General features: G+C 34.6%; 1 protein-coding gene across 3 annotated transcripts in view; it reads left to right on the top strand.

The window, feature by feature from the left end:
- COL4A5 (collagen type IV alpha 5 chain) overlaps positions 1-24,118 on the top strand; it is a 226,507-nt gene that overhangs the window by 109,768 nt on the left and 92,621 nt on the right. For all 3 annotated transcript variants that reach the window (XM_046673318.1, XM_046673317.1, XM_046673319.1), the window contains exons 7-21: positions 1,696-1,749; positions 2,087-2,113; positions 4,034-4,114; positions 5,884-5,946; positions 7,574-7,609; positions 7,698-7,739; positions 7,911-8,003; positions 9,268-9,321; positions 9,418-9,474; positions 9,997-10,041; positions 11,582-11,635; positions 13,197-13,238; positions 15,526-15,658; positions 20,238-20,411; positions 20,741-20,824. In XM_046673318.1, coding sequence (XP_046529274.1) covers positions 1,696-1,749; positions 2,087-2,113; positions 4,034-4,114; positions 5,884-5,946; positions 7,574-7,609; positions 7,698-7,739; positions 7,911-8,003; positions 9,268-9,321; positions 9,418-9,474; positions 9,997-10,041; positions 11,582-11,635; positions 13,197-13,238; positions 15,526-15,658; positions 20,238-20,411; positions 20,741-20,824 — 1,039 coding nt within the window. The remainder of the gene's footprint in view (positions 1-1,695; positions 1,750-2,086; positions 2,114-4,033; positions 4,115-5,883; positions 5,947-7,573; positions 7,610-7,697; positions 7,740-7,910; positions 8,004-9,267; positions 9,322-9,417; positions 9,475-9,996; positions 10,042-11,581; positions 11,636-13,196; positions 13,239-15,525; positions 15,659-20,237; positions 20,412-20,740; positions 20,825-24,118) is intronic.

Genomic DNA, 24,118 nt, shown 5'->3' with positions numbered 1-24,118 from the left:
GACATTTTTTCCTGACCCAATTTTTTGTCTTTGGTCTACTGTTTGGATTTAATATAAAGTGATAGCAAGAAAAAAAATTAGGGAAATTTGCTGTTTTTGAAAACAGATATGTCTGTTCTTACTCCCTCACTTTTCCCTTTTCCTTTAGGTTAATGCAATGTTATTATCTTCTGTATATTCTTTTGGTGTTTTTCATTTTGCACATAATATTCTGTGAAAGTGTTCATGAAATACCCTAGATCTTTCTAATTAATGGCATGTGTCATTTTATATTAAGGCAGCTATTTAAAATAACTTAACCAAAGTATTTTGCATTATGAAGGCCGTATTTTATGATAATTATTGTAGTATATACTTGAAGGCAATAAAATTGTTTTTACCTCCAGTACTTCTCCAGGCTAATGTGACCCTTGCCAATAATAGTAATAATAATAATATAATTTTTATTTTGGATTTGTGAGGCTTACTTGTCTTCTTCATTTCAACTGGGGCAACCTTACAGTGATAAGATCAATGTGGAAATAGTTTGCATGGCACATTGCATGTTAAAGTGGGCTACATTCTTGTGACTATTCTGATTATTTGTTTTACACCAGTATGCCTTGAGCAACAAACAGATCACTAGCCAAAGCTCAAAATTTGAAGACCAAATGTATCTACAATGATCATAGGATGCTAAATGATTAAAGGGATCTTTTTTTTCTTTTTATAAAGGAGCACCTTAGCAGATCTCATGATTATTTTGTGTCTGAGGCCCCTAATTATATGAACAACAAATTTTTAAAAATGGATTCATTTTGTATACTTTCAAATTAAATGGTTTCTTACATTTCTTACCATGTAGGATAGAATGAACCCCAGAGACGAAGCCAGAATATATGGGTTCTTTTGTTTTCTGTCTTCTAAATTTGATGTACAGGCCACTTTCTTTCTCTCTGGTTATACTTTTTCCATGTGTAAAAAGTGGTGGAAAGATGGGTATTGGACAATAACTCAAAGACACACAGCTGTAATAATTTTACTCTTTTAAGCCTCTGACCAGGATGTTTCTAGGATTACTATGGCATATAGGTATTTGAAAGGATGTTGCATAGGGGTTCTTATACAGCAGTTTTAGCTTCTGTTTTCTAAACCAAATGTCCATATTAGTACTTTACAATACTGAGTGAGAAAAATTGGGTGCCTAGAAAACATAATGACCTGCAATTGCTAGGACTATTTCTATTATTGTCCTCTTTGTGATATTAATGACATTCTTTCTTACCATCTTTTCTTCTTTACAAAAATAATTTGAAATAGTTTACAATAAAAGAAAAATGCAATAGAGCAGTTAAAATAAGAATCTATGGGCAGAAAATTGGGGCAAATCATTAACTATTAAATGTGATGATGGCCAGGAATCTGTGGTGTGATTGTCTCAAAATGGATTTGTCAGAAGAAAATGACTGCGGTAGAAGATTTTTTTCTTTATTTCTGATTGGGATTGATGAGTAGGAATAAAAGTATCTTAGAAGGTTGAATTGATATGGATAGTTGATATTGAAGTAATTGGAAAGTGAAGGCTAATGAATTTTTGGCAATCTGGCATGTTTCAAAATGGCTTTTACAGAAATCTTTTCAATAAGTCATTGTTTGTTGGTGTAGTTATGCTTTGTTTCTTGTTCCTCCATTCTCTTTATTTTTAACTCTTTCTAGGGAGAACGTGGATTTCCAGGCAGTCCCGGTTTTCCTGGTTTACAGGGTCCTCCAGTAAGTTATGAAATTGGGGATTATAATGAACATAGGAATTGACATAATAAGCAGAAGTGTAGAAAGTGAGCTCAATGCATTCATGTGGGACAAAGTAGTACATTTTAAAGTAGTAAACTAGAAAAGGATTGAACAAAAAGAAGTTGGTAGTATAGCTCTCTGCTGGGTAAAAGCAAAGCTTCTATGGTATTTAATATAAATGTCATCTCTAACTATCCTAAGATACATTGTACTTAGAATGACCCTATAGTTGTCTTATTCAATTTGGACTCTATTTGGAAAGCACTGTGCTCCCCTGTCATATATATATAATAATCTCTTTTCTTTTTAATAATAGGGACCGCCTGGGATCCCAGGTATGAAGGTAAGCATCTCATGCTGGGAAGGAAAACATTTTGAATAAAATATACGGAAAACCTGCAACTTTAATCAGATATCTCTGACTTTTGTCTTAAAAGGGATGCTTCTAAAAGTTGTGCAGGGGCACACTTACAAGCTTTCCTTAAGTAGTCTCCTTTGTTCCCATGGCTTTAAGTAACTTCTATGTGCTGATACACTTACAAATGTGTATGTTAGACTCAAACTTATTTTCTAATACTTTCAATCCTTATTACATTTTGATGTAATTGACCTGCTCCCTCTAGAAATACCCTTTTCTCCTGGCTTCTGTGACACTACCCTTTCCTGATTTTTCTTCTGCATCTCTGGTCATACTGCAGTCTTATATGCAAGCTCATTCTATCCATCTAGTTGGTATCAGGACACAGTCCTGACCCCTTCTACTCTTCTATGCCTAGCAATATTGTTAACGCTCATGGTATTAATTATTATCTAGTTACTGAATACCTACATTTATATCTCTAAAACAGACTTTTCTTCTGAGTTGAATGCACTTATTAAACTACCTCCATGACATCTTCACTCAGATATCTCTCAGACATTCAAATTAACATGTTCAAAGTTAAGCGAGACCCCAAAATAAACCTGTTCCTCCCTCTGACTTCCCCATCTCTAAAATTTGCATCACTATATAATATGTACATTTTTACATGAGCCCAAAACCTGAGAGTTAGTAATCTTCTACTCCTTCACACACCCTCATTCCATTCTATCGCTAAATACTGTTAACTTTGCCTATAAAATATATCTTAAATTCATCCACTTTTCTCCATCCCTACTGCCACCACACTAACCATAATATCTCATCTGGGCTGTTGTAATAGCCTCTTAGCTAGTCTCTTTTCTCTCTACTACCCACCCCCCACCTCCCAGCCTGATTTATTCTCTACAAAACAGCCAAGAATGATCTTTTAAACATGTAAATCAATAATTTAATCCCCCTGCTTATAAACCTTCAAGGGCTTCCTACTGCATCCAATATAAAGTCCACATTCTTTTCCATGGCCTGTAAGACCTCAGTATTCTGGTCACTGCCAAATTTCCGGGCTTATCTTTAAACCGCTTTTCCCTTAGCTCACTGATCACACCGGTCTGCAGTAAGTTATATGAATGTGCCAAACTCTTCCCTTTTTGGGTCCTTTGTACATGCTACTTGAACTCCCTAACACTCTTCTCCCATCTAGACCTGGCTGACTCCATATTATCCTTTAGATCTCAGCCTGAACGTTACCTTCACAGATTGCCCCTCTTTAACTACCCAGACTAATTTCCTCCACTATTTCTTTTTTTTTAACTGAAATATATTTGACATATAACATTGTGTGAATTTAAGGTGTACAGCATGTCAATTTGATAATTTATGTATTGCAATGTGATTGCCATCGTAGCAATAATTAAAACCTCTATCACATCGCATATTTATAATTTCTTTTTAGTCCTCCACTATTTCTTTGTCATGTACCATGTTGTTTTTCTTCATAGCTCTTAACAGAACACTTTGTCATCTTGTTTACATATTATGGTCTGCATTGTCCCAGTATATTGTTTGCACCGTGAGAACAGAGATCTTGTTTATTTTCTTCACTGCTGAGTATCCAGAGTCTGACACAATTTTTGCAAATATTAATATTTAATAAATGTTTTTTAATGAATGAGTAATTGAAGATACCACATTCTCTTAATAAATTGGCTGTACTTCAGTGTACTCTGGCCACTTCCTCATTTCCCTTTAAAAGGTAAATTTATTTGTGTTAATTACTGAGATCACCTAATCTTCCAGGACATTTATGTGACAAATTGAATTCTCGGGTTATTTTTTTGTTCTCTTGCCAATTTTTATGTATCATAACTCTTACTTACAACTTCCATTGATGGTTTCTTTCAGGGAGAACCAGGTAGTATAATTATGTCATCACTGCCAGGACCAAAGGGTGACCCAGGATATCCAGGTCCTCCTGGAATACAAGTAAGCATCCAGTGATTTTCTTCTTTGCTATATTGATTAGATTAGATCACAGCATCACTGTTTTCTCCTCAGCCTTTACCACCCCCTATTTTAGTTATAGAAATTATCATATGAAGGTTGGTAGACATTGCATGTACCTCGTGCCTGAAAATAAAAGCAATCTGAACCAGGGAGCATTTAAGAAGCACTACTTTGTTCTTTTACCTTTCTATTCAGTTTCCATGGAAATTTTTGTTGTTGGATTTGGCAGAGGAAGTAGGCTTCTACATTCTTGTTCTTCTGCTGTGGGGATCAGTAGGGTAGTAGGAGTAGTCCTAATAATTGTAAATGGTCTGATTAAAAATAAAAATCATAGGTCTCCTATTTAAGATATTAGAAGATGTCGTTTGTAACACTATCAGTTATGCGTAACATATGAACATATTTTTAAGGCTGAAGGAATAAAATTTATGGATGGTGAACATCAAGTATAATCTTAGGAAAAAAAGTTATGTTAACCTACACATAACATGCAAAGAGATATCAATAACTTTTGACTATTTATAGATTAGGAAGTCAATTGCTTGGGGTTTATATTTCACGAGGATTGATCCCTTTGTGAAAAATAAAAGTCAGTACTTTCTAATATTTGATCACTAAGGTACAATGTCAGGGACTTATTTTATAACTAACTTCTCATTCCATACTTGACATCTCCTGTGCATATGCTCTTAAGTACTGTCAATCTTGCCCTTTATCTTTTATAATTTTTAATTATATAGTATTTGAAAATACCAGAATACATGGAAAATATATGTACATTATGAAGCATAACAACCAAGTGAACATCTCTGAACTCAACACAACATATAAGAACTAGAACATTGTAAATAATCTTGAATCAACCTGTAGTTTCCTTGGTAGTCACATCCTTCTGGATTCTTTCAATATGTAACTTCCATCCTGAACTTTCCACTGCTTCTTAAAAATAATTTTATTATGTATGCATGTATCTAAACAATAGAATATTTGGGTTTGCTTCTAAAATAATATAATATTTATATAGTTTTCGGCAGCTTTTTCTATTTGATATGTTAAGATTCATCCGTATTATTGTATGTGGCTATAGTTCTTCCATATAACACCCCATTGTGTGAACATACTACAGTTTTTCTCTCCGATCTCCAAAAATATTATTGAATATTTGGGTTGTTTGGGGATTTTTTTAAAAAATTACAAAACAATCCAGGTTTTATACCTAGATATAGAATTGCTAGATTTCAGGGCAGTCAAATTTTCAACTTTTTAAGATGCCAAATTGTGTTTCACAATGATTGAACCATTCCCTTATCTTTTGCCCCAGTTATTCTCACTTTCGTCTTTGTCTTTAATCTTACTTATTTTTTATTTTAAAATTAGAGAAGCCACCTCGAAATTAGTAGCCTTTCCCTTTCAATTTCTAGCATGAAAGCCCCACTGAATGTCCATCTTTATCGCTTATTTTGTAAAACTTCTTTACTACGTGTTTATCCTACATGTGTTACCTCCACTGTAAAATGTAACTTTTCTAAAAGCTACATCCATTCTGTTTATTTGAATTTCTTTATAGTTACTTAATTTTTTTAATTCTTATACATTTTTAAATTTTGCTTATAATACTGCAGAATTATGGAATTGTATAACAGAATTCTGATAACTACTTAAGTTTAAATTTCATCTGTTTAGTTCTTTGTACGATACAGTGAGGGTTTTTTTTTTTCTCATCCTTTTCTTTACTTCCTTTATAACAGGGCCTAGCTGGTCCCACTGGTATACCAGGACCAATTGGTCGCCCAGGACCACCAGGTTTGATGGTAAGCTTGCTTCTCTCATTTCATTTCTCCTTCTTTTCTTTGGATTTTTTTCACAATATTAATATTATTTATCTTACTTGAAAGTATACTGCATTTCAGTGTTCATAATCTATAATTTCTTATTTACAGGAGATTTTACAATGTTATAGTGAACAATATATGTGCAAAGTAATAGCTTCATTTTATAGATGGAAAAAATAAGCTATACAAAAGGAGAGATTTAAAGTATTTTATGATTACCTTTTGATGCGTCAGAGTTGAATTTGATTCTGGCCATCTCATGAAGTCTTCTAAGGCAGTTCTCTAGTCACCTGATTAAACATGTTTCTTCAAACTATAGTTTTTGGTTTAAGAGGAACAAAAACAAGTATTTACCAAAAATATTGGCTTTCATTTATTAGGGGCTTGTGACAGAACAGGCTTGGTGAAGGTAGTGAATCACTCTGCAATGGGATAAAGATTTGTGTACCCGAGGAGAGAAGCAAACACTTCTGAAGACCCTGAATGTGCAACCAGTTCCCTTACTTTACTATGTCTATAATCACTCATGTTTCCTTCTCTAATGAGTTCTAACTATTTTTATCCCTGACATACTTAGATTTCATTCAAGTCATGTTTTGGACTTAGAGCTTTGCTGTTGCCTTCTTAAAAGGGCAAGAAAATTGTACTTCAGTCAAAGTAATTTCTCATGTGTCACTCTCTCTCTCATCTACCAAATAGTTAAGTGACAGTTTTCATTATGCCTTTATAGAGTGTACATTTTTGCTTGTGGTAATTGGTACTCTATTCTTCAATGAAGGAAATAATGTTTGGTAAATACTAGAAGACTCTACCAGAAAAGATTGTGATTTCTGCTTTCCTGGAAATTTTTAGGAGAGGATTAGAAAACCCCTTTTTTAGTGTGTTTTAGTTCTGCATGTCTTACTAAGCATGAGACTCTGGGCTATGACACTTTTTCCTAACTCTGTTGTTAAATTAGTATAACCTAGGTGTGTTGTTATACCTTGAATTTCCTTAACTCGTGTGGCCACGTAACTGATTCACTCTGCACTTCTGAATGTCCCTTAAATTATCCCTGATTCAACAGGTGGAGCAAAGTCAGAAATTCCACCAAGGTACAAAATGTAAATAAATAGGTCCATTGAGATCAAGAGGTAATATGTTTGGGCGGAAAAATGACTATTTATCTTTTTAAACCTTGAAACATTCTCAAATAGACAAAGTCAGATCACGTAAAATTAAAACTGGACTCAAAAAGTAAACACATGCCTTTTAGAACTAAAGTTAATTGCCTTGTGGTACCTAAATTTACCTCTAGTTCTGTTATGAGACATTTGATATGTTTGTTGAGATTAACTTTTGTCCTGAGTTTTGGCACGGGCGCTGCCTCTCTGCCTCTACTCAGCCTTGCATTTCTTCCCCTGCCCACTCGTGTCCTGTCGCAAGAAGTCTCCACATTCATCAAGTTAATTTAAATTTGTGTCTCTGACTAGAAAACAGTGAGAAAAAGCCCAGGAAAATATTTTTTGAAGGGCTTTTTTAATCCTCACTTTTTATGAAACCAAATAATTTTTAATAAATGTATTAATATAAAACATTTTTCCTTTTCTGTGTCTTCTATTCTTAGGGTCCTCCTGGTCCCCCAGGACTGCCAGGACCAAAGGTAATTTTCTTTCCTTTACATCTTTTATTTGGTGTGGATTCATTTTGTTATTGTCAATGAGATTTTAAACTGAAATCTCTCTCTTCAGGGTAATATGGGCTTAAATTTCCAGGGACCCAAGGGTGAAAAGGTGAGTAAAGAAAAATGTTGATTATTCATTCCTCAGCTTTCTCCTTTCATAGTCATTTGAACTTGTCTTTTTCCTTCTCTTGCTTCTTGTAACTGACGTAGCTTACATGTCATATTATTATTGTCTATGTGAATTATGAAATGTTACTTTCTTATTTAATCTTGCAAACAGGGTGAGCAAGGTCTTCAGGGCCCCCCTGGGCCACCTGGGCAGATCAGTGAACAGAAAAGACCAATTGATGTAGAGTTTCAGAAAGGAGATCAGGTGAGTACGTAGAGGGTAAATCAATGAAAATCTTGCAATGAAAGTGGCATTCCGTTAAAATGCATCGTAAGCTGGAATATGGTTACATGTAAAGGTATTTTAAAAATAACAAGGATTTGAGATAAATTTTTTAAAGAGTGTTATTGAGATATAATTTATATACCATACAGTTCACCTATTTAAAATGTACAATTCAATTTTTCTAGTATATTCACAGAGTAGTGAAACCATCATTACAATTTAATTTTAGAACCTTCTCATCCACCCTCACTAAAACCTCATACCTATTAGTTGTCACTCCCCATTTCTCCCCCAAACTTTCCAGCCCTAGGCAACCGCTAACCTACTTTTGGGCTCTTTAGATTTGCCTATTCTGGACATTTTATATAAATGGAATCATACAATATGTGGTCTTCTGTGTCTGGCTTCTTTTGCTTAGTATAATGTTTTCAAGTTCATCCACGTTGTAGCATGTATCAGTACTCCATTCCTTTTTATGGCCAGATAATATTCCTTTATATGTATATTCCACATTTTGTTTATCCATTCATCAGTTGATGGACATTTGGATTGTTTTGATTGGGGATGTTATAAATAATGCATTCATGTCGCAAATTAGGTCATGGTAAGATAGATTCTCATTGTCTTAGATGATTGTGTTCTCTACGTTTCACTGATATACAAGGAGAAAGATGGTGTTACTCTGTAAACCTTTGTGTTTAGAAATGATTATCTGCTATCTTGCTTTTACTAGAGGAGATGAAGGGATCAAACATATCTTTTATAGCATAGTGGCCCATTCTTGAGCAAACAGAGTGTGTGCATGTTGTTTTATTTAAATGTTAATAAGAGAGTTAAGAATAAAAGACAAATCATATTGAAATTTGACCATCAATATGCATTGGGCAACTTAATTCTCTGTCCAAATGTGTGTATGTTATATAGCCCCCAAATTTCCTAGTTTTAGGTGCTCTTGCTTTTTATAAAATATTTATAAGAATAAAAAATCATTAATGCTTTCATTTTAAGTGTTGTCTTATTATTTACCTCAAAACTTGGCTTGTACATACACTAGAAATTAACTGAAGTGGGCAAAGACGGCTCTAGGTTCTTTTGCCTAGCAAATTTCAACTTTGAATTAGAAACATGCTATTATCTTTGGTTATACTACAGGAGTCTGTAGTTCAGGTTGTTAAAAGTGTTCCTAGCTAGCTCTAGGATTAACAGCATTAATATTACTTTCCTTTCCGCTTTTACTACATAGGGACTTCCTGGTGACCGAGGGCCTCCTGGACCTCCAGGGATACCTGGTCCTCCAGTAAGTAACCTAAAATGATTTAGCACCATTTAATGTAAATTGATATTGATACGTAGTACTCCAGGAACCAATGTAAAACTACTTTTGTGTGTACAGGGTCCTCCAGGTGGTGTGAAAGGTGAGAAGGGTGAACAAGGAGAGCCTGGCAAAAGAGTAAGTATCATGATTACTAATATTCTTTGCAAAAAAATTTAAATATGTGTGTGTGTGTTTGTAATTTTATTCTTTCCTCCTAAATCCTACTTCCGTTGCTTCAAAGTGTCACAACTGACATTTATTTATTATAATATTGAAGTTTAAAAAGTCTGCTTAGGGAACGGCCCCATGGTGTAGTGGTTAAGTTTGGTGCACTTTGCCTCGGCAACCTGGGTTCGTGGGTTCAGATCCTGGCATGGACCTACACCACTTGTCAGCCATGCTTTGGTGACAACCCACATATAGAGTGGAGGAAGATTAGCACAGATGTTAGCTCAGGATTAATCTTCCTCAAGCAAAAAAAGAGGAAGATTGGCAACAGATGTTAGCTCAGGGCTAATCTTCCTTAGCAAAAAAAAAAAGAAAGAAAGAAAAGTCTACTTAATATAGTTCATGGGAGAAATGAAGTTTATTATATTATTTAACCTCATACTTCTTAAATAACAAATTTATATTCTTGCATTTCTATGAATCCTGTAGGGTAAACCGGGCAAAGATGGAGAGAATGGCCAACCAGGAATTCCAGTGAGTGGTTCAAGTCCATCCCCCACTCCCCCACCAAAAACTGGCAACATTTTGTATGTGGCGGTTGAGAAGCAGAATGGAAAAGATGCTTGGGTGTGGAAATAGTTTAAATGAATGGAAATTATCCTTTCTTTCTCTTTTGAATATAAATTTGAGATTCCTCTATGTTTTTAAGTCAGATTTATTGAGATATAGTTTGTATACAATAAAATGAAACATTTTTAGTGTACAGTTCTATGGGTTTTGACAAACACATACAGTTGTGTAACAAACTCCATAATCAAAAACAAGAGTTCCCTCATGCTCTTTTGTAGTGATTCCCGCCCCCCACTTGAAGCCCCTGGCAACAACTGGTCTGTTCTCCACCCCTATAATATTGCCTATTCCAGAGTGTCATATTCATCAAATCATATTGTCTATAGCCTTTTGCATCAGGATTCTTTCACATAGCATAATACATTCTACTGTATATCAGTAGTTTACTCCTTTTTTATTACTGAGCAGTATTTGTATGAGTGTACCAAGGTTTGTTTATTTACCCATTGAAGGAGATTTTGGTTGTTTATGGTTTGGCCCATTATGAATAAAACTGCTGGAAACATTCACATACAACTTTTTTTGTGAACCTAAGTTCTTTTTAGTAAAAGTTTTGATAGATAAGTCTAATTGCTACCAAAAAAAGAGGAAAATGAAAAAGCAAGGAACATTATTTCAAGCAGCCTCAGTATCAAGATTATCCACAGTAGATGCTAAAAGAGGTTTTCAAGGACAGAAAATCTGATGAAATTTGGAGACCATTCTGAAGGAAAGAGATAATAATTCTTACCAAGACTAGAAGTTTGAAGTAATAAAATCAGATAAATTGGTTTCCAGGTGATTTTGCTAAACAGGCAGTCCTCAACTTACAAACTCTGGATTCGTAAATGGCTTAAACATATAAATGGTATAAGGAAAGGTAAATTCAGGGCTTCAGGTCCTGGCTTCTTTTGGAACAATTGGTCTTTGTGTCATGATTTAGGCAGCTATGATGGTGAATAATTGCTTTCAACAAATATCCCCAGGGCAAAGGCTGATCTCTGTTTGCACTCGGAGAACTCAAGTCAGGTCAAATAAAGATAGTCTTGGGAGTGGGGTCTTTTTGGGAACCGCCAGACAGGTCAAATAATGACAATTCTCTGGGAATGGGGCTTTGAAGAAGCTTCAGCCCAGTTCTTTCCCTTTTAATTGCTGCTAAGCTGCTGGTTTTCACCTTGATTGTGAGCTAGTGAGCCACAAGGCTATTGTGGAGATGAGGAAGGGGTGATGGGAACAGAGCAAGTTAAAATACCACAAACCACTGTGCTCTTACCAAGATTGAGGCATTTTTTTCAACAAATGCTTCCTGGATTGCTGAAAGCCTTTGATTAATGTCTGGAGTTCTAAAACACTTGACTCTGACCATTTTTGCCAGTGTTCTTGTTGCTTTTATGCAGGACGGGATTTTTGGAGGTCCTTACTCTACCATTTTTGCTGATGTCACTCTGTCCTCTATGTTTTAAAGGGTTTGCCTGGTGATCCTGGTTACCCTGGTGAACCTGGAAGGGATGGAGAAAAGGTAAGAATTTTAGTACTTTGAAGTGATTGGTTTTATTCTAGTTAACATACTCCTTTTCTCTCCCAAAGTTGAGTTATAAATGTAAAAGTTCTAAATAACTAGCTTTTTTATTAAAAACATGTCTTCTTTATCCATCTTTTGGTTTTGCTCCTTTTTCTTGTATACCACTCCCTCTAAATTTTCATTCATTTTCCTAAATCACAGTCCATGTGGTCTAAATACATGAAGAATTGTTTAACTTTAGCATTTCCATTGTGAAAAGTTGGTGCCTTTACTTTGAACGTGTATCGGCAAAACTTTTGTTCTCCAGAAAGAGGACTCAGCAGTATTTTAGTGAGGTCCTCATACTAAAAAAGCTTGTAGTTGTGAATTTAGAATGTCTCCACTAAACATTTCCATTCTCTATGCAATTATTGTCTAGAAGTCTGTGGCTATTCTTTGTCATTTTTTTCATTTGGCTATGCAGCCTGACTGAAGTCATTTATTTAGTTACCTATTTTAAAAGTGACTTTGAAAGAATGTATGAAGCACACAATTCCCCTATTTATAGCAGATCACAAAATATCCAGTTTTCCAGTTTCTCTGGTCTCTAATTGCTTTGTATGAAAATCAAAACTCAAAGCTTTGTTTTACAAGGAGGGAGGGAAAGGTGTTATAAACTCAAATATACCCAGAGGGTGCATATTTTAATGGCAGTTTATCTCTAAACTAGATCCAAGTTCTAGCTTGGCCTAAGAGGCTCAGCTAGAATAAAAGAAGATAATAAATACTCAGAGAATAGAATTCTTTTTCAAATACTAAGTAAAGTTACAGGACAGAGTAACGCTTTAAACTAAAATGAGCTTATAAATAGATGAAAGGTTCCTATAAACAAGTCTAAACGAGCACAGACATGTAAGAGAGATATCTATCCTTAGGTCTTGACCAGTAGAGTAACAAATGAATACTGTGTTCTTCATGCTGCTGTAGCTACTGGTTAAGGGTAGCAGTTTTGTCTGAATTTGTCTTTCATTAGCTTCTAAGAGCAAATTCACAAAAGCACTTGTGATTTATTAACTGTTTCTGATGATAATTAGGTCCATCAGCTCTAAAATATCTGTCACAAATGGAAATAACACTACATTTATGCCCTTGACATGTTTTATGAAAAGAAACGTGGCTAAATGTAAAAGATTTCATGGTTTCAGCTGATTCTAGTAGTACCAGTTTTTTTTATTCAGCATCTTTTTTATAGAGTATTTATAGTTTGCTAGAAAATAAGAATCTTAAAATCAAAGGATGTTATACCTAGAAATACCTTGTAAATCTGATCTATATGTAAGGCAGAAAAGTTAATTGATTTGGTCAAGATCGTATAGCTACTAAATTTGAGACAACATCACAGGTCTTCCTAGGCTTAGCTCAGTACTGTTTCACCACCTCATGTTGTATTTCTTTTAGAGACATTTTATTATGGATTTCCAGGTTTTTATGAAACTTAGTTATCTGTTACGTTTCTGAGGAAATTGATGTTTTCCTATGATTTTTTTTTACTAACCTGTTTTACAATTGTATTGAACAGGGCCAAAAAGGTGACGTTGGCCCAACTGGACCTCCTGGACGTGTAAGTTTTTTTTAGTCTTCATTTATCAAATTTCTGGATGTATTTTCACTTTTGCGCCTTAATTATATACTCTGTACCTTTTTCTCATAGAACACCAAATTCCAAGTCATTATCAACTTCTACCAGCTTAAAAGTCTTTACGTCTAAAAACTTCAGTGATGTTGACCTCAAAGTCTTTGTATTGTTCTGCCTGTGTATTATTTCTCTATAGTAAAGATCCAAAATTATGGCGTTGGGTTGTTTTGCATCATGATTGCCAAATCATTTCTCAAGTAACCAGCAGGTGGTGCAAGTGTTGCTTACAAAGCTTCAATGAAAGAAACTGTTGGGGAACTAGGGGTTGGTCTTTTCCCCTGCAGAGCTCAGAAGAAAGATGGATTTGGTCTTAATAGGTTTTCTCAATTTGTAATTGTCTGATTCACACTTCTTTCTTCCCTGAGTGTGTGCTTTCTAGGGGTTCTTAATAACAAATGTAGGGACTGCTCTATAAAAGAGTAATTGGGGAGTTTACAGATTTTCCATCTTGTTTGCATTCACCATGAAATTTAAGTCAAATATATTTCCAATCTTACTAAGAATAAAATATCATTGCCACAGTTTGACATATTGGTTTTCCTTTGGTTGAAATTTGGTAAGACTCGACTTTGGACTGCATTAAAGCTTCAAAGGTGCAAGGTCCATAAAACCTTTATGTTCAGACATTTGAGTAATATTAGTTTAATGCTTCTTGTCAAAAGTTAAGTCTCAGATATTGATACTTCGTACTTTACCATATCTAATGAGGATATACTTAAAGAAGATGTTAGACTACTTTTATTCACTTTCATTTTAAAATCAGAGTTTTAGTTCTCTAAGAAATAATTTCTTCATAAAATGAGACGATAAGATTTTGATGAATATCAGAAGAAATGGAAATCTTGAGAGTGCAGTCCTGTCCAGCAGCTCACTTTCCCTTTTGAACTACTATCCCAGTTGTAGGTTCCACGACTTTCAGTCCTCTTTTGTCTGAATATTTCTTATATCCAATAAAACAAGGATGAAATATCACAATTTGCCAGTAGATGTCGATTTGTCCCTCAGACTGACAGTTTCTTAACTCTAAAGCTTATTTACCTTTATAGCTCTATGAGGTTAATTTCTTTATATTTAGATTATGTAATGTGAGCTTCTTTAGGTACTGAGATCTAAGAAGACAGAGAGAAAAGGAATGGTCAGTTAGTTCATTTTAATCAATAAAGCCTTCCCGAAAGAGATGAGTTTTCTATTTTTTTAGAGGAAGAAAGGAATGTGTATGGATAAAGGGAAAAGATTGGGTGAAGGCATTATAGATGTTTGGAATGGCATATTCAAAGACAAAGACAAGAATGTACAAAATGCATGAAGTGGTTATAATCAGACAGACCTCACTCTCCTAAAAATGTATTGCTAGAAATAACAGGAGGTGAAATAAGTGAGAGAGAGAGGACTCTTGACAGAGTCCAGGGTTAAAAGTACCATCAGAGTAGCCAGTCCCATGACGAAGTGGTTAAAGGTCCATGCATTCCACTTCAGTGGCCAGGGATCACAGGTTCGGATCCAGAGCGCAGACCTACTCCACTCATCAGTCATGCTGTGGTGACATCTCATGTACAAAAAAGAGAGGAAGATTGGCACAGATGTTAGCTCAGGGCTAATCTTCCTCAAGGAAAAAAAAAAGAGGAAGATTGCCAACAAATGTCAGCTCAGGGCAGATCTTCCTCACATACACACACAAAAGTAACATCAGATATAGTAAGAAGTAGTAAACAATTATGAGTCCTTAAACAGGATAGCTAACACAGAAAAATTGGTTTTTGAGGAAGCATATCCTAGCAGTAGATTTGGATTCAAGGAGACAAATTCAGAGATGCTTTGTTAGTCTAAGTCTGAGGTGAGGATAGTAGCTGTGGCAACAGGAAAGAAGGGAGCAAATTGGAGAGACATTTTTAGTAAAAATTACCAGACTTAGGTGATTGGAATAAATGGTATGTGAATTATAAGATAAGAGACATCAAAAATAATTCTAGCTTTGTAGGCCTGGGGCTCAGGAGGGTGGTAATATTATTACTGGTATTAGACATTTTCTAATAAGTTGAAAGATAGGAGTGATATAGAATGTGACTCAGAATCTATGTAGTAGTCAATGATTTTGTGTCTGAGCGCTTTGTGAAAATGATGGCATTGTAATCGTATGTAGCTGCTAGGTTATTTTCAGGAAAAAAAGCCTCTTCATCTTTAAGTTCCTTTATTTTTTTCTCTCATAATAAAGGTAATTCCTAGGCCTGGGACTGGTGTAACTGTAGGAGAAAAAGGAAGCATTGGATTACCTGGTTTGCCTGGAGAAAAAGGAGAGCGAGGATTTCCTGGAATACAGGGTCCACCTGGTCTTCCTGGACCTCCAGGTAAAAAAGACTGCACTTAACATTGTTGTGTTTATGGCATCTTTACTAATCCATGTATACAGTATTATACTAGTTCCAGGGTGTGCATGACAGTAGAAAACATGAGTATTTTTTAATTGACAGAACCCTCTCAACTCTTACTTCAGTCTTTCTCACCAAATTCCTTAGCTGTACTTAAAAAAAAAGGAATCAATTGAATAGTGCCCTTTTGCCTTAAAAATACCATTTCTACCTCTTATTATTAATAAATTACACCAAACATTCCTATGATCCAAAAATTAATCATTATACTTTTCATGCTGTTATGGAAGGAACCGCTATTCTAATAATGCCTAGTTTTGTAAAAATTTTGTGCGTAAAGATAGTCAGCAGCACTATTCACTTAGAATTCCAGAAATGTCTACGTAGAAATCCCCATGGTGATTTTGCTGTGCAAAAAAATCTTGGGGCTCAATACTGGGTTTTATATCATTCCTTTGTTGAAGATACACAGTATAATAGAGTATTTTTAATTTGGCCACAAATAGAGCACTGTCATTTGTTTAGCGTGTTTATTTGGATGTTCTCTGAAATGAGATGATAGTATGGATTTATGTAAAATTTGAAAAAGCATCTGGTACAGTCCTTGGCACACATGCATGTTTAATAAATTATGGTTCCTTTCCCTTCAAAAATATTTGGCTATGAAATATTAACACGATGAGATGACTGACACTCAGTGATCCTCCCAAGGAGAAAGAGGGTAAATGTGGGTCCCATTCTACTCTAACTAAATATGCACTTTAGATTTCTAATTTCAAGATAGTGGACTAAACGCATACTGTGTCTGGAAAATGGAGATAAGGAATTCTCCCTGGATGCAGCAAAAAAAGTTCAAGAGTTAGATATTATGAAAGAAAAGTTAAGAGACACGAAGATAAACCTAGAAGTTCCAAAATCCGCCATGAAGGAGTCCAAGGAGAAGAGAATGGGACAAGAGGCAATATTCGAAAAGTTAATGACTGAGAACTTCTGTCTATTCAAAAAAGACATGAGTCCCTGTGGAAAGGCTTGTGAACTACTAAGCAAGAGTAAAATAATAATAATATAAAAATACATAACTAGACATTGTAGGGACATTTTAGAATTTAAGGATAGAAAGAAACTCTTAAATAAAATTATCTTGAGAAAAAAGGCAGATCACCTATGAAGCAGTGAGAGTCAGAGGAAGATAATAGAGCACATTTTCAAAGTGATAAGGAAAAATAACTATGAATTTAGGATTCTTCATTACATCAAACTATCATCCTAGTGTGAACATGGAATGCTTAGAAAGTATATCACCTCCAGAACTTCTCTGAAATAGTTAACTGGAGGTTTTACTCCAAGAAGAAGGAAATGAATTCAGGATGAAGTTGGAGATGAAAGTGGGTAAGATGCAAGAACCAATGGATGTGAAAGATATTAATAAAGTATATTAAGTCTAAATAAGTGTTGATCATAAAAAAATAGAGGCATTTTAAGGAAGAACGTGGAACTATAATTGTACACATTATTAGCATAGCATGTGGAGGTGCAGAGGGAATAGGGAAAGTCAATGATAATGTTTTTTGTCTTGTTAGAAGGAGAGAAAATAAATATTATTAACTCCGTAAGTTTTTAGAAAAATATAGGATTAAGTACACAGGTTAAAATTTTAGTAGTAATAACCAGAGAAGAATAGAATAAAATACACGATTTATATGCTCATTGAGGAAAAAACATGACCCAAAATCTTGATGTATGTAATACAAGTTAGGATTGGGGTAACACAGGTACAGATAAACCTGGGTAAATAGAAAATAAAATATACGATGGCAAGAAGTTAAAAATAATTCAGTAACTCCAATAAATGTAAAAGGACTAAACACTGACTAAACGACAAAAACTGAAATAAAATTGGAATAAAAATATCTATATACTGTGCACAATAGACATATCTAAAGTAAAAGGATATAGAAAACTTGAAAATGAACCAAGGGAAAGATATTAAGCAAATGCTATCAAAAAGAAAGTTTGTTTAGCAATTCCAATGTAGCATGAAATAAAATTCAATGCAAAAAATTCACCAAAAAGACAGAGACGTTTCATATGGATAAATAGGCAAATTATACTACAATGATATAAAAGTCATGAAACTTTATGCATCTAAAAATATAGCTTTGACTATATAAAGTGAAAATTGATAACCTACAAGGGATAATTTGACAAATCCCTAACATATCAAATAGGTGGAAAATAGATATGGATATAAAATATTTGAGCAACATAATCAAGCTGTATATATGGGAGAGAGAAAAATTTTGTGTACAGCAGAGAATATACATTTCTTTTCAAACACACATGAAATATTTATAGAAATTAACTCTATTAGACCAGGAAAAAATAAAAAAATCTTTAAAAATTATATGTTGGTCATGCTCTGTGACCACCGTGAAATAAAGTTAGAAATTAACAACAAAAAGCATCAAATATCTTTACATTTGTATATTAAAATGCACATTTGGAAGTAACTCTGAAAGTAAAGAGGAAACAGAAATGGAGGTGGCAAACTACTGAATACCAAACAGCCTCATATCAAAACTCATTAAATGTAGCCAAAGTGGTACCCTTAATTTATCACAAAATTAGAGATACTAAAAATAAATGAGTTAAGTTGAAAAAAATAACAAGAAATAAAACATGCACAAACAAAATAGAAGGAAAAACTTGATAAAGGTAAAAATAACAATAAAATATGATCAAGATAGAGGCAAAAGAAGGCACAAATAAAATCAGTAAAGAAAAAAAGTTTATTACCATGAATACAATTAAAATGTTCAAGTTACAAGAAAACTGTATCATATATTTGGAAGTCTAGATGAAATACACATTCCTCGTGAAACAGAAAACATAAATTACCAAAACCATCCTGAAAAAGTAGGAAACCTAAGTAGATTAATTATCATAGCAAATTCTAAAATGTTAAAGAACTCTATGAAAAAGCATTGGTTCTATGGGTGGTTTTATAGAGTTTTATGGATGAATTCTCCCAAGTTGTTGAGAAGGTACTTTTCATATTTTACAAACTATTTCAGAACATTAAAAAAAAGGAAATTTAATTTAATAGCAATGATACCAAACCACCAGGGAGATAAAACCAGAAATAATCATAATTAAGTCTCATTTATGAATGTAGGAGCAACAATTCTAAATAAAATATTATCAAATCAATCCAGAAATATATTAAATAATATATTATAACCAAATAGATTTTACCCTAAGATTGCAAGGATAGTTTTAACATTACTGTAGTTGACCACACTGACAGATTAAAGTAGACCAATAGATGCAGAAAAAACAGTCAGTAAAATTCAATACCCATTCATTTTTAAAAGGAAAAAAATCTTAAACTAAGATTAAGAGGGAACTACCTTAACTTGATGAGGCTATCTACTTCATCCAGGAAATATAGCACTCTACAGGAAATGTCATACTTTGTGGTGAAACATCAGGAGCATTCTCATTCAAGTCAAAAATAATATAAAGATAGTTCTGAGTCGCCAATACTGTTTTGTCCTTATCACAGAGATGCCAGCCAGTGCACTAAGTCTGGAAGAGAAAAGGAGGTGTAAGGATGAAACAAAACCACACACATTTTGGTTACTCACAAACCATATGATAATCTACCCAACCCTAAAGAGTCAAATGACAAATTACCCGAAATTAGAATGTTTGCTAGATGGCCAAATCTGAGTTGTCTGAGTTGCATACTTAAATAATTTGCCTTCCTCTACACTAGCAATAAAATTCACAATAATAATCAAATTAACCCCTGAATAAACCCAGCAAAAGTTGTGTAAGACCTCTTTGCAGAATTTTGTGAAATATTATTAAATCATAAAATTAATAAATGGAGAGATATACTTAATTACTTGATGTGATAACTCAATATTATAAACACGTGATTCTACCAAAAGTTAATCTTTAAATTCAAGTTAATCTCATTCAAAATTACAATTTTTTTTAAAAAAAATGAAACTGACGCTCTGATTCTGAAATTCATTTAGAAGAGTAAATTTCTAAGTGTAGTGAACATGGTTTTTAAAAAGAACAAAGATGGGTATATTTTCCTTACTAGTTTTGAAAACATTATAAAGCTGTAGTAATGAAATAGTGTGTTAATGGTGCAGGAATATATAGTGGAACAGAAGCATGTCCAGAAATAGAGCCATGTTTACCTGAGACTTTGAAAAGCCTTTTTCTCTTGCTAATGGCTTTCTAGTATTTCTGAGATTAAAATATCATAATGTCAAAGATGAGTGGGTAGAGAGTTATTAGGACATTTTCAAAGTAATAAAGCTACCTTAAATTATTCTTTCTTACACTCAAACTGGTACTTACATTATTTGAAACTTTCATCCTTTCTGCAGATGTTGATTGTAGAATAAATTAGAATATAACTAGCATTATACATTAAAGGAAGATCTTATCATTACTTAATGTCTTATTAAGATCCAAAGTAGTGTCTTTGAAATAAGATCATTTTGATCACTTTAATGGTATTTTTTTTTAATCTTAGGGACTGCAGTTATGGGTCCTCCTGGCCCCCCTGGCTTTCCTGGAGAAAGGGGCCAGAAAGGTGATGAAGGGCCACCCGGAACTTCCATTCCTGGACCTCCTGGACTTGATGGACAGCCTGGGGCTCCTGGCCTTCCAGGTCCTCCTGGCCCTCCTGGCCCTCACATCCCTCCTAGTAAGCTATACTTTTCCCTTTTAGGTTCTATTATTGTTTTTGTTTTTTCATTTATAAGTGAATCTAGCTGAAGGTTAGCATCATTCTTTATGTTTCTGATATCTAACAGATTCTATTGCTGCTTCTATTTTTGATTTTTGGTGATTCTTTCATGTTTAGATTTGCTCTTCAAATTATCACCAATGCTGTATCTTCCTTTTGCTTATAGTTAGTTGTACTACTGCAGAGCAGTAACTGAGAATAGGTCCTTTTTTCTAACCTGTCAGGCTTTCTTTTTGTTTAGTCTTCTGGATATTTCACAACAATTAGCTTGCTTTGTCTTATCTCAGGTGATGAGATATGTGAAGCAGGCCCTCCCGGCCCTCCAGGATCTCCAGGTGATAGAGGACTCCCCGGAGAACAAGGAGTGAAAGGTTTGATCCCCAAATTCATTCCTTCATTCTTTCAAATCATCAGGCAAATCCCCTATATCCTCCACCCTAGCTCAAACACTCCCTCCCATGATCATACCCCAAGACCTTCTCATTACCAGTAGTGCACACTTCCATAATCTTGATTTCATGAGTCCCATTCTCTGACCACTATATCCTAGCTTCCTAGCTCACTACCTCTAATAACCTGACTCCAACATTACTTCAGCCTCACTGAGACCTACCAACTTTAACTATCCCTCAACCTTTTGATGTCCTTTCTTCCCTCTTAACCTAACTTAAATTCCTTAATCAATCATTGTAATCAATCCCATGAATAAACCCTTGACTCCTTTGCCCTCCTCTCACTTCCTTGTACTCACTTGGAACAAAAGCATAGCCCTGGTAATTGCCAATCACTACCTCTTCTGAGCTTGCACCTTCTCTTCTCTCTTCAAACTTCCAACACCTCCTCATCTACTCTCATTTTAAGATTCTGACTTTGCTTCCTTCTTCACTGACCAATTGAAGAAATAGCAAGAGAACTTTCACAGATTACCACCACTACATTTACCCACCTCCTTGCATCTGTGCCTATATATTCTACCTTCCTGCCTATTATTGTTACTGCTCCTATCTAAAGCCAGTTCTTCTATTTGCATAATAGATTCTATTCCTTCTTGTTTCCCCAAGGATTCCATTTCAGAAATTCTTGCCTTTCCCACATCGTCAATTTTTCCCTGTTCCTGGATCACTCCCAGCAGCATACAGATATCCTTTTTTAATCTATCTGAAAAATACCTTCTCATAATCCTACATCACCTGCCAGATACTGCTCTATTCCTTTGCTCCCATTTGCAGTAAAACTCCTCAGGAATTTTCTACTCACTGTCTCTAGATATTGTCCTCTCATTTTCTCTTAAACATACTCTAATCTGGGTTTTACTACTCCTTCACCCACCACTCCATAGATGCTGCTTTTCTCAAAGTCACCAGCAGCCTATACCCTGCTAATCCAAATATCAGGTCTCAGGGATTATTTTACTTGATTTTTTCCATGTTTAAGGACTTTCTTCATTTGGTTTTCAGTATATTACATGTCCTGCTTTTCTTCATACCTCCCTGGAATGTTATATAAGATATAGATATGTCTCTCTATATAGATATGTCTCTTTTTATATATATGTCTCTCTCTATATATATTTATCTATATCTATATCTATCATCTCCCATGTGACTACCATCTAAATCAAAATGTAGAACATTTCCAGCACTCTAGAAGACTTTTTAAATCCCCCCTAGTCAGCACTCCCAAAGGGTAACCCAATTTTATTCTCTATCATGCATTTATTTGCCTAATCTTGAACTTTGTATAAGTGGAGTCATACACTATGGGATCTTTTGTGTCTAGTTTCTTTTGCTCGATATATTATCTGTGAGATATATCCATGTTTTTGTTTGTAGCAGTATTTCTTCAGTGCTCCTTACTATTTCATTGTGCAAATATACCTAAATATCCATTCTAATGTTAACATACTTTTGATCTGGGGCTGTTATGAATAAAGCTGCTGTGAACATTCTTATACATATTTTTTGTAGGACATAAGCATTCATTTCTGTTGTGAATATACCTGGGAGTGCAGTTGTTGGGTTATAGGGTAGGTGTAGGTTTGTTTTCATAGATAACACCAAACTATTTTGCAAAGTGGTTTTAGTTTCAATTTCTCTCGTGACTTGTTGATGTTGAGCCTCTTTTCTTATAGTCTGTAGATTCTCTTTGTAAAGTGCCTATCTTTTTCCTATTTTTAATTGGATTGTTAAATATATGTATTACAACTATCTTCTCCCATCCTCTGCCTTGTTTTTTCACTCGTCTTTTCTTGAATAGAAGTTATTAATTAAAATAAATCCAATTATTAATATCCTCTTTTATGGTTACTGCTGTTTATGTTCTGTTTTAGAAAACTTTACTTATCCCAAGGACCTGATGATATTCCTCTGTGTTTTCTTCTAGAAGTTTTATCGTTTTGCCTTTCACACTTTGATCCTTGATCTATCTTCAGTTAATTTTTGTGTATAGTTTGAAGCAGGGATAAAAGTTCATTTTTTCCCATATGAATATCCAATTGACTTGATATCGTAATACGAAGGACTATCATTTCCCCACTGAACTGTGTTAGCACTTTTGTTGTAAATCTTATGACACTGTATGTGTGAGTCTGTTTCTGACCTCTCTATTTGGTTCCATTGTTCTATTTGTTTCTCCTTGCACCAGTGCCAGACTGTCTAAATTACTGTAGCTTTATAGTAAGTCTTGGCTTACTTTGCATTTCCATATACATTTTAGAATTACCTACCCAACATTTGATTTGGGGATGCCCCACGGTTTAGTTCTTCTTCCTCTTCTCTTCTCCATCTGAAGTCGTTCAGTCTCATGACTTTAAATACCGTCTACTTTCCAGTGACTTCCAAATTTGTCTCCTGTCCAGATATAAGTCTTTTCCTCTATATTAGTATATCCAACTGTCTGCTTAACATTTTGAACTTGATATCCTGATCAAGTTGAAGTCCTGATCTCTTTCACCTCCTCCCCCATCATTTTTCCACTCATGTCTTCCCTTTCTCATTTAAACGTGTCCATTCCAGCCTTCTGGTTGCTGGGGCTGAAAACTTTGGAGTCATCCTTGATTCCCCTCTCCTTTTGTATTCCACATATAATCCATGAGAAAATCACATTGGCTCTACTTTCAGGTATGTTCAGAATCTGACCAATTCTCATCATCTTCATTGCTGTCCCTTTGGGATGGGCTATACCATTTCTCCTAGATCACTGCAGCAGTAGCCACTTAAATGGTTACGCTGTTTCCATCCTGGCACTTAGATTCCATTCTTAACATAGCAGCCAGAGTCATCCTTTTAAAACTTAAGTCATATCATGTTGCTTTTCTGTTTAAATTCTTCTACTAGATTCTCCTTTCACTCACAGTAAAAGCCACAGTCTTTATGGTGGCTTTATGGTATGTGACGTTTTATAATATGGTACTTGCTGTAACTTGTTAACTTTCTGACTTGGTTCCCCTTCCTCACTCTACTCCAACAGTCTGGTCCCCTTCATGTTCCTTGTATATGCCAAATATGGCTATTCTTTCTGCCTGGAATGCTCTACACTTGGTATGAACATACCACATTGTTTGAGGTTTTTATCATATATCATCTCAATAAGATCTATCCTGACTACCCTATTTAAAGTTGCAAACTGCCACCCATCCCTGGCATATCCAATTCCATTTACCCTTC

The sequence above is a fragment of the Equus quagga genome, chromosome 10 (assembly GCF_021613505.1).
Source record: "Equus quagga isolate Etosha38 chromosome 10, UCLA_HA_Equagga_1.0, whole genome shotgun sequence".
In the NCBI taxonomy this organism is placed as follows: domain Eukaryota; kingdom Metazoa; phylum Chordata; class Mammalia; order Perissodactyla; family Equidae; genus Equus; species Equus quagga.
Note: the sequence above shows the minus strand (reverse complement) of the source record. Positions and strands in the feature narration are given on the sequence as shown.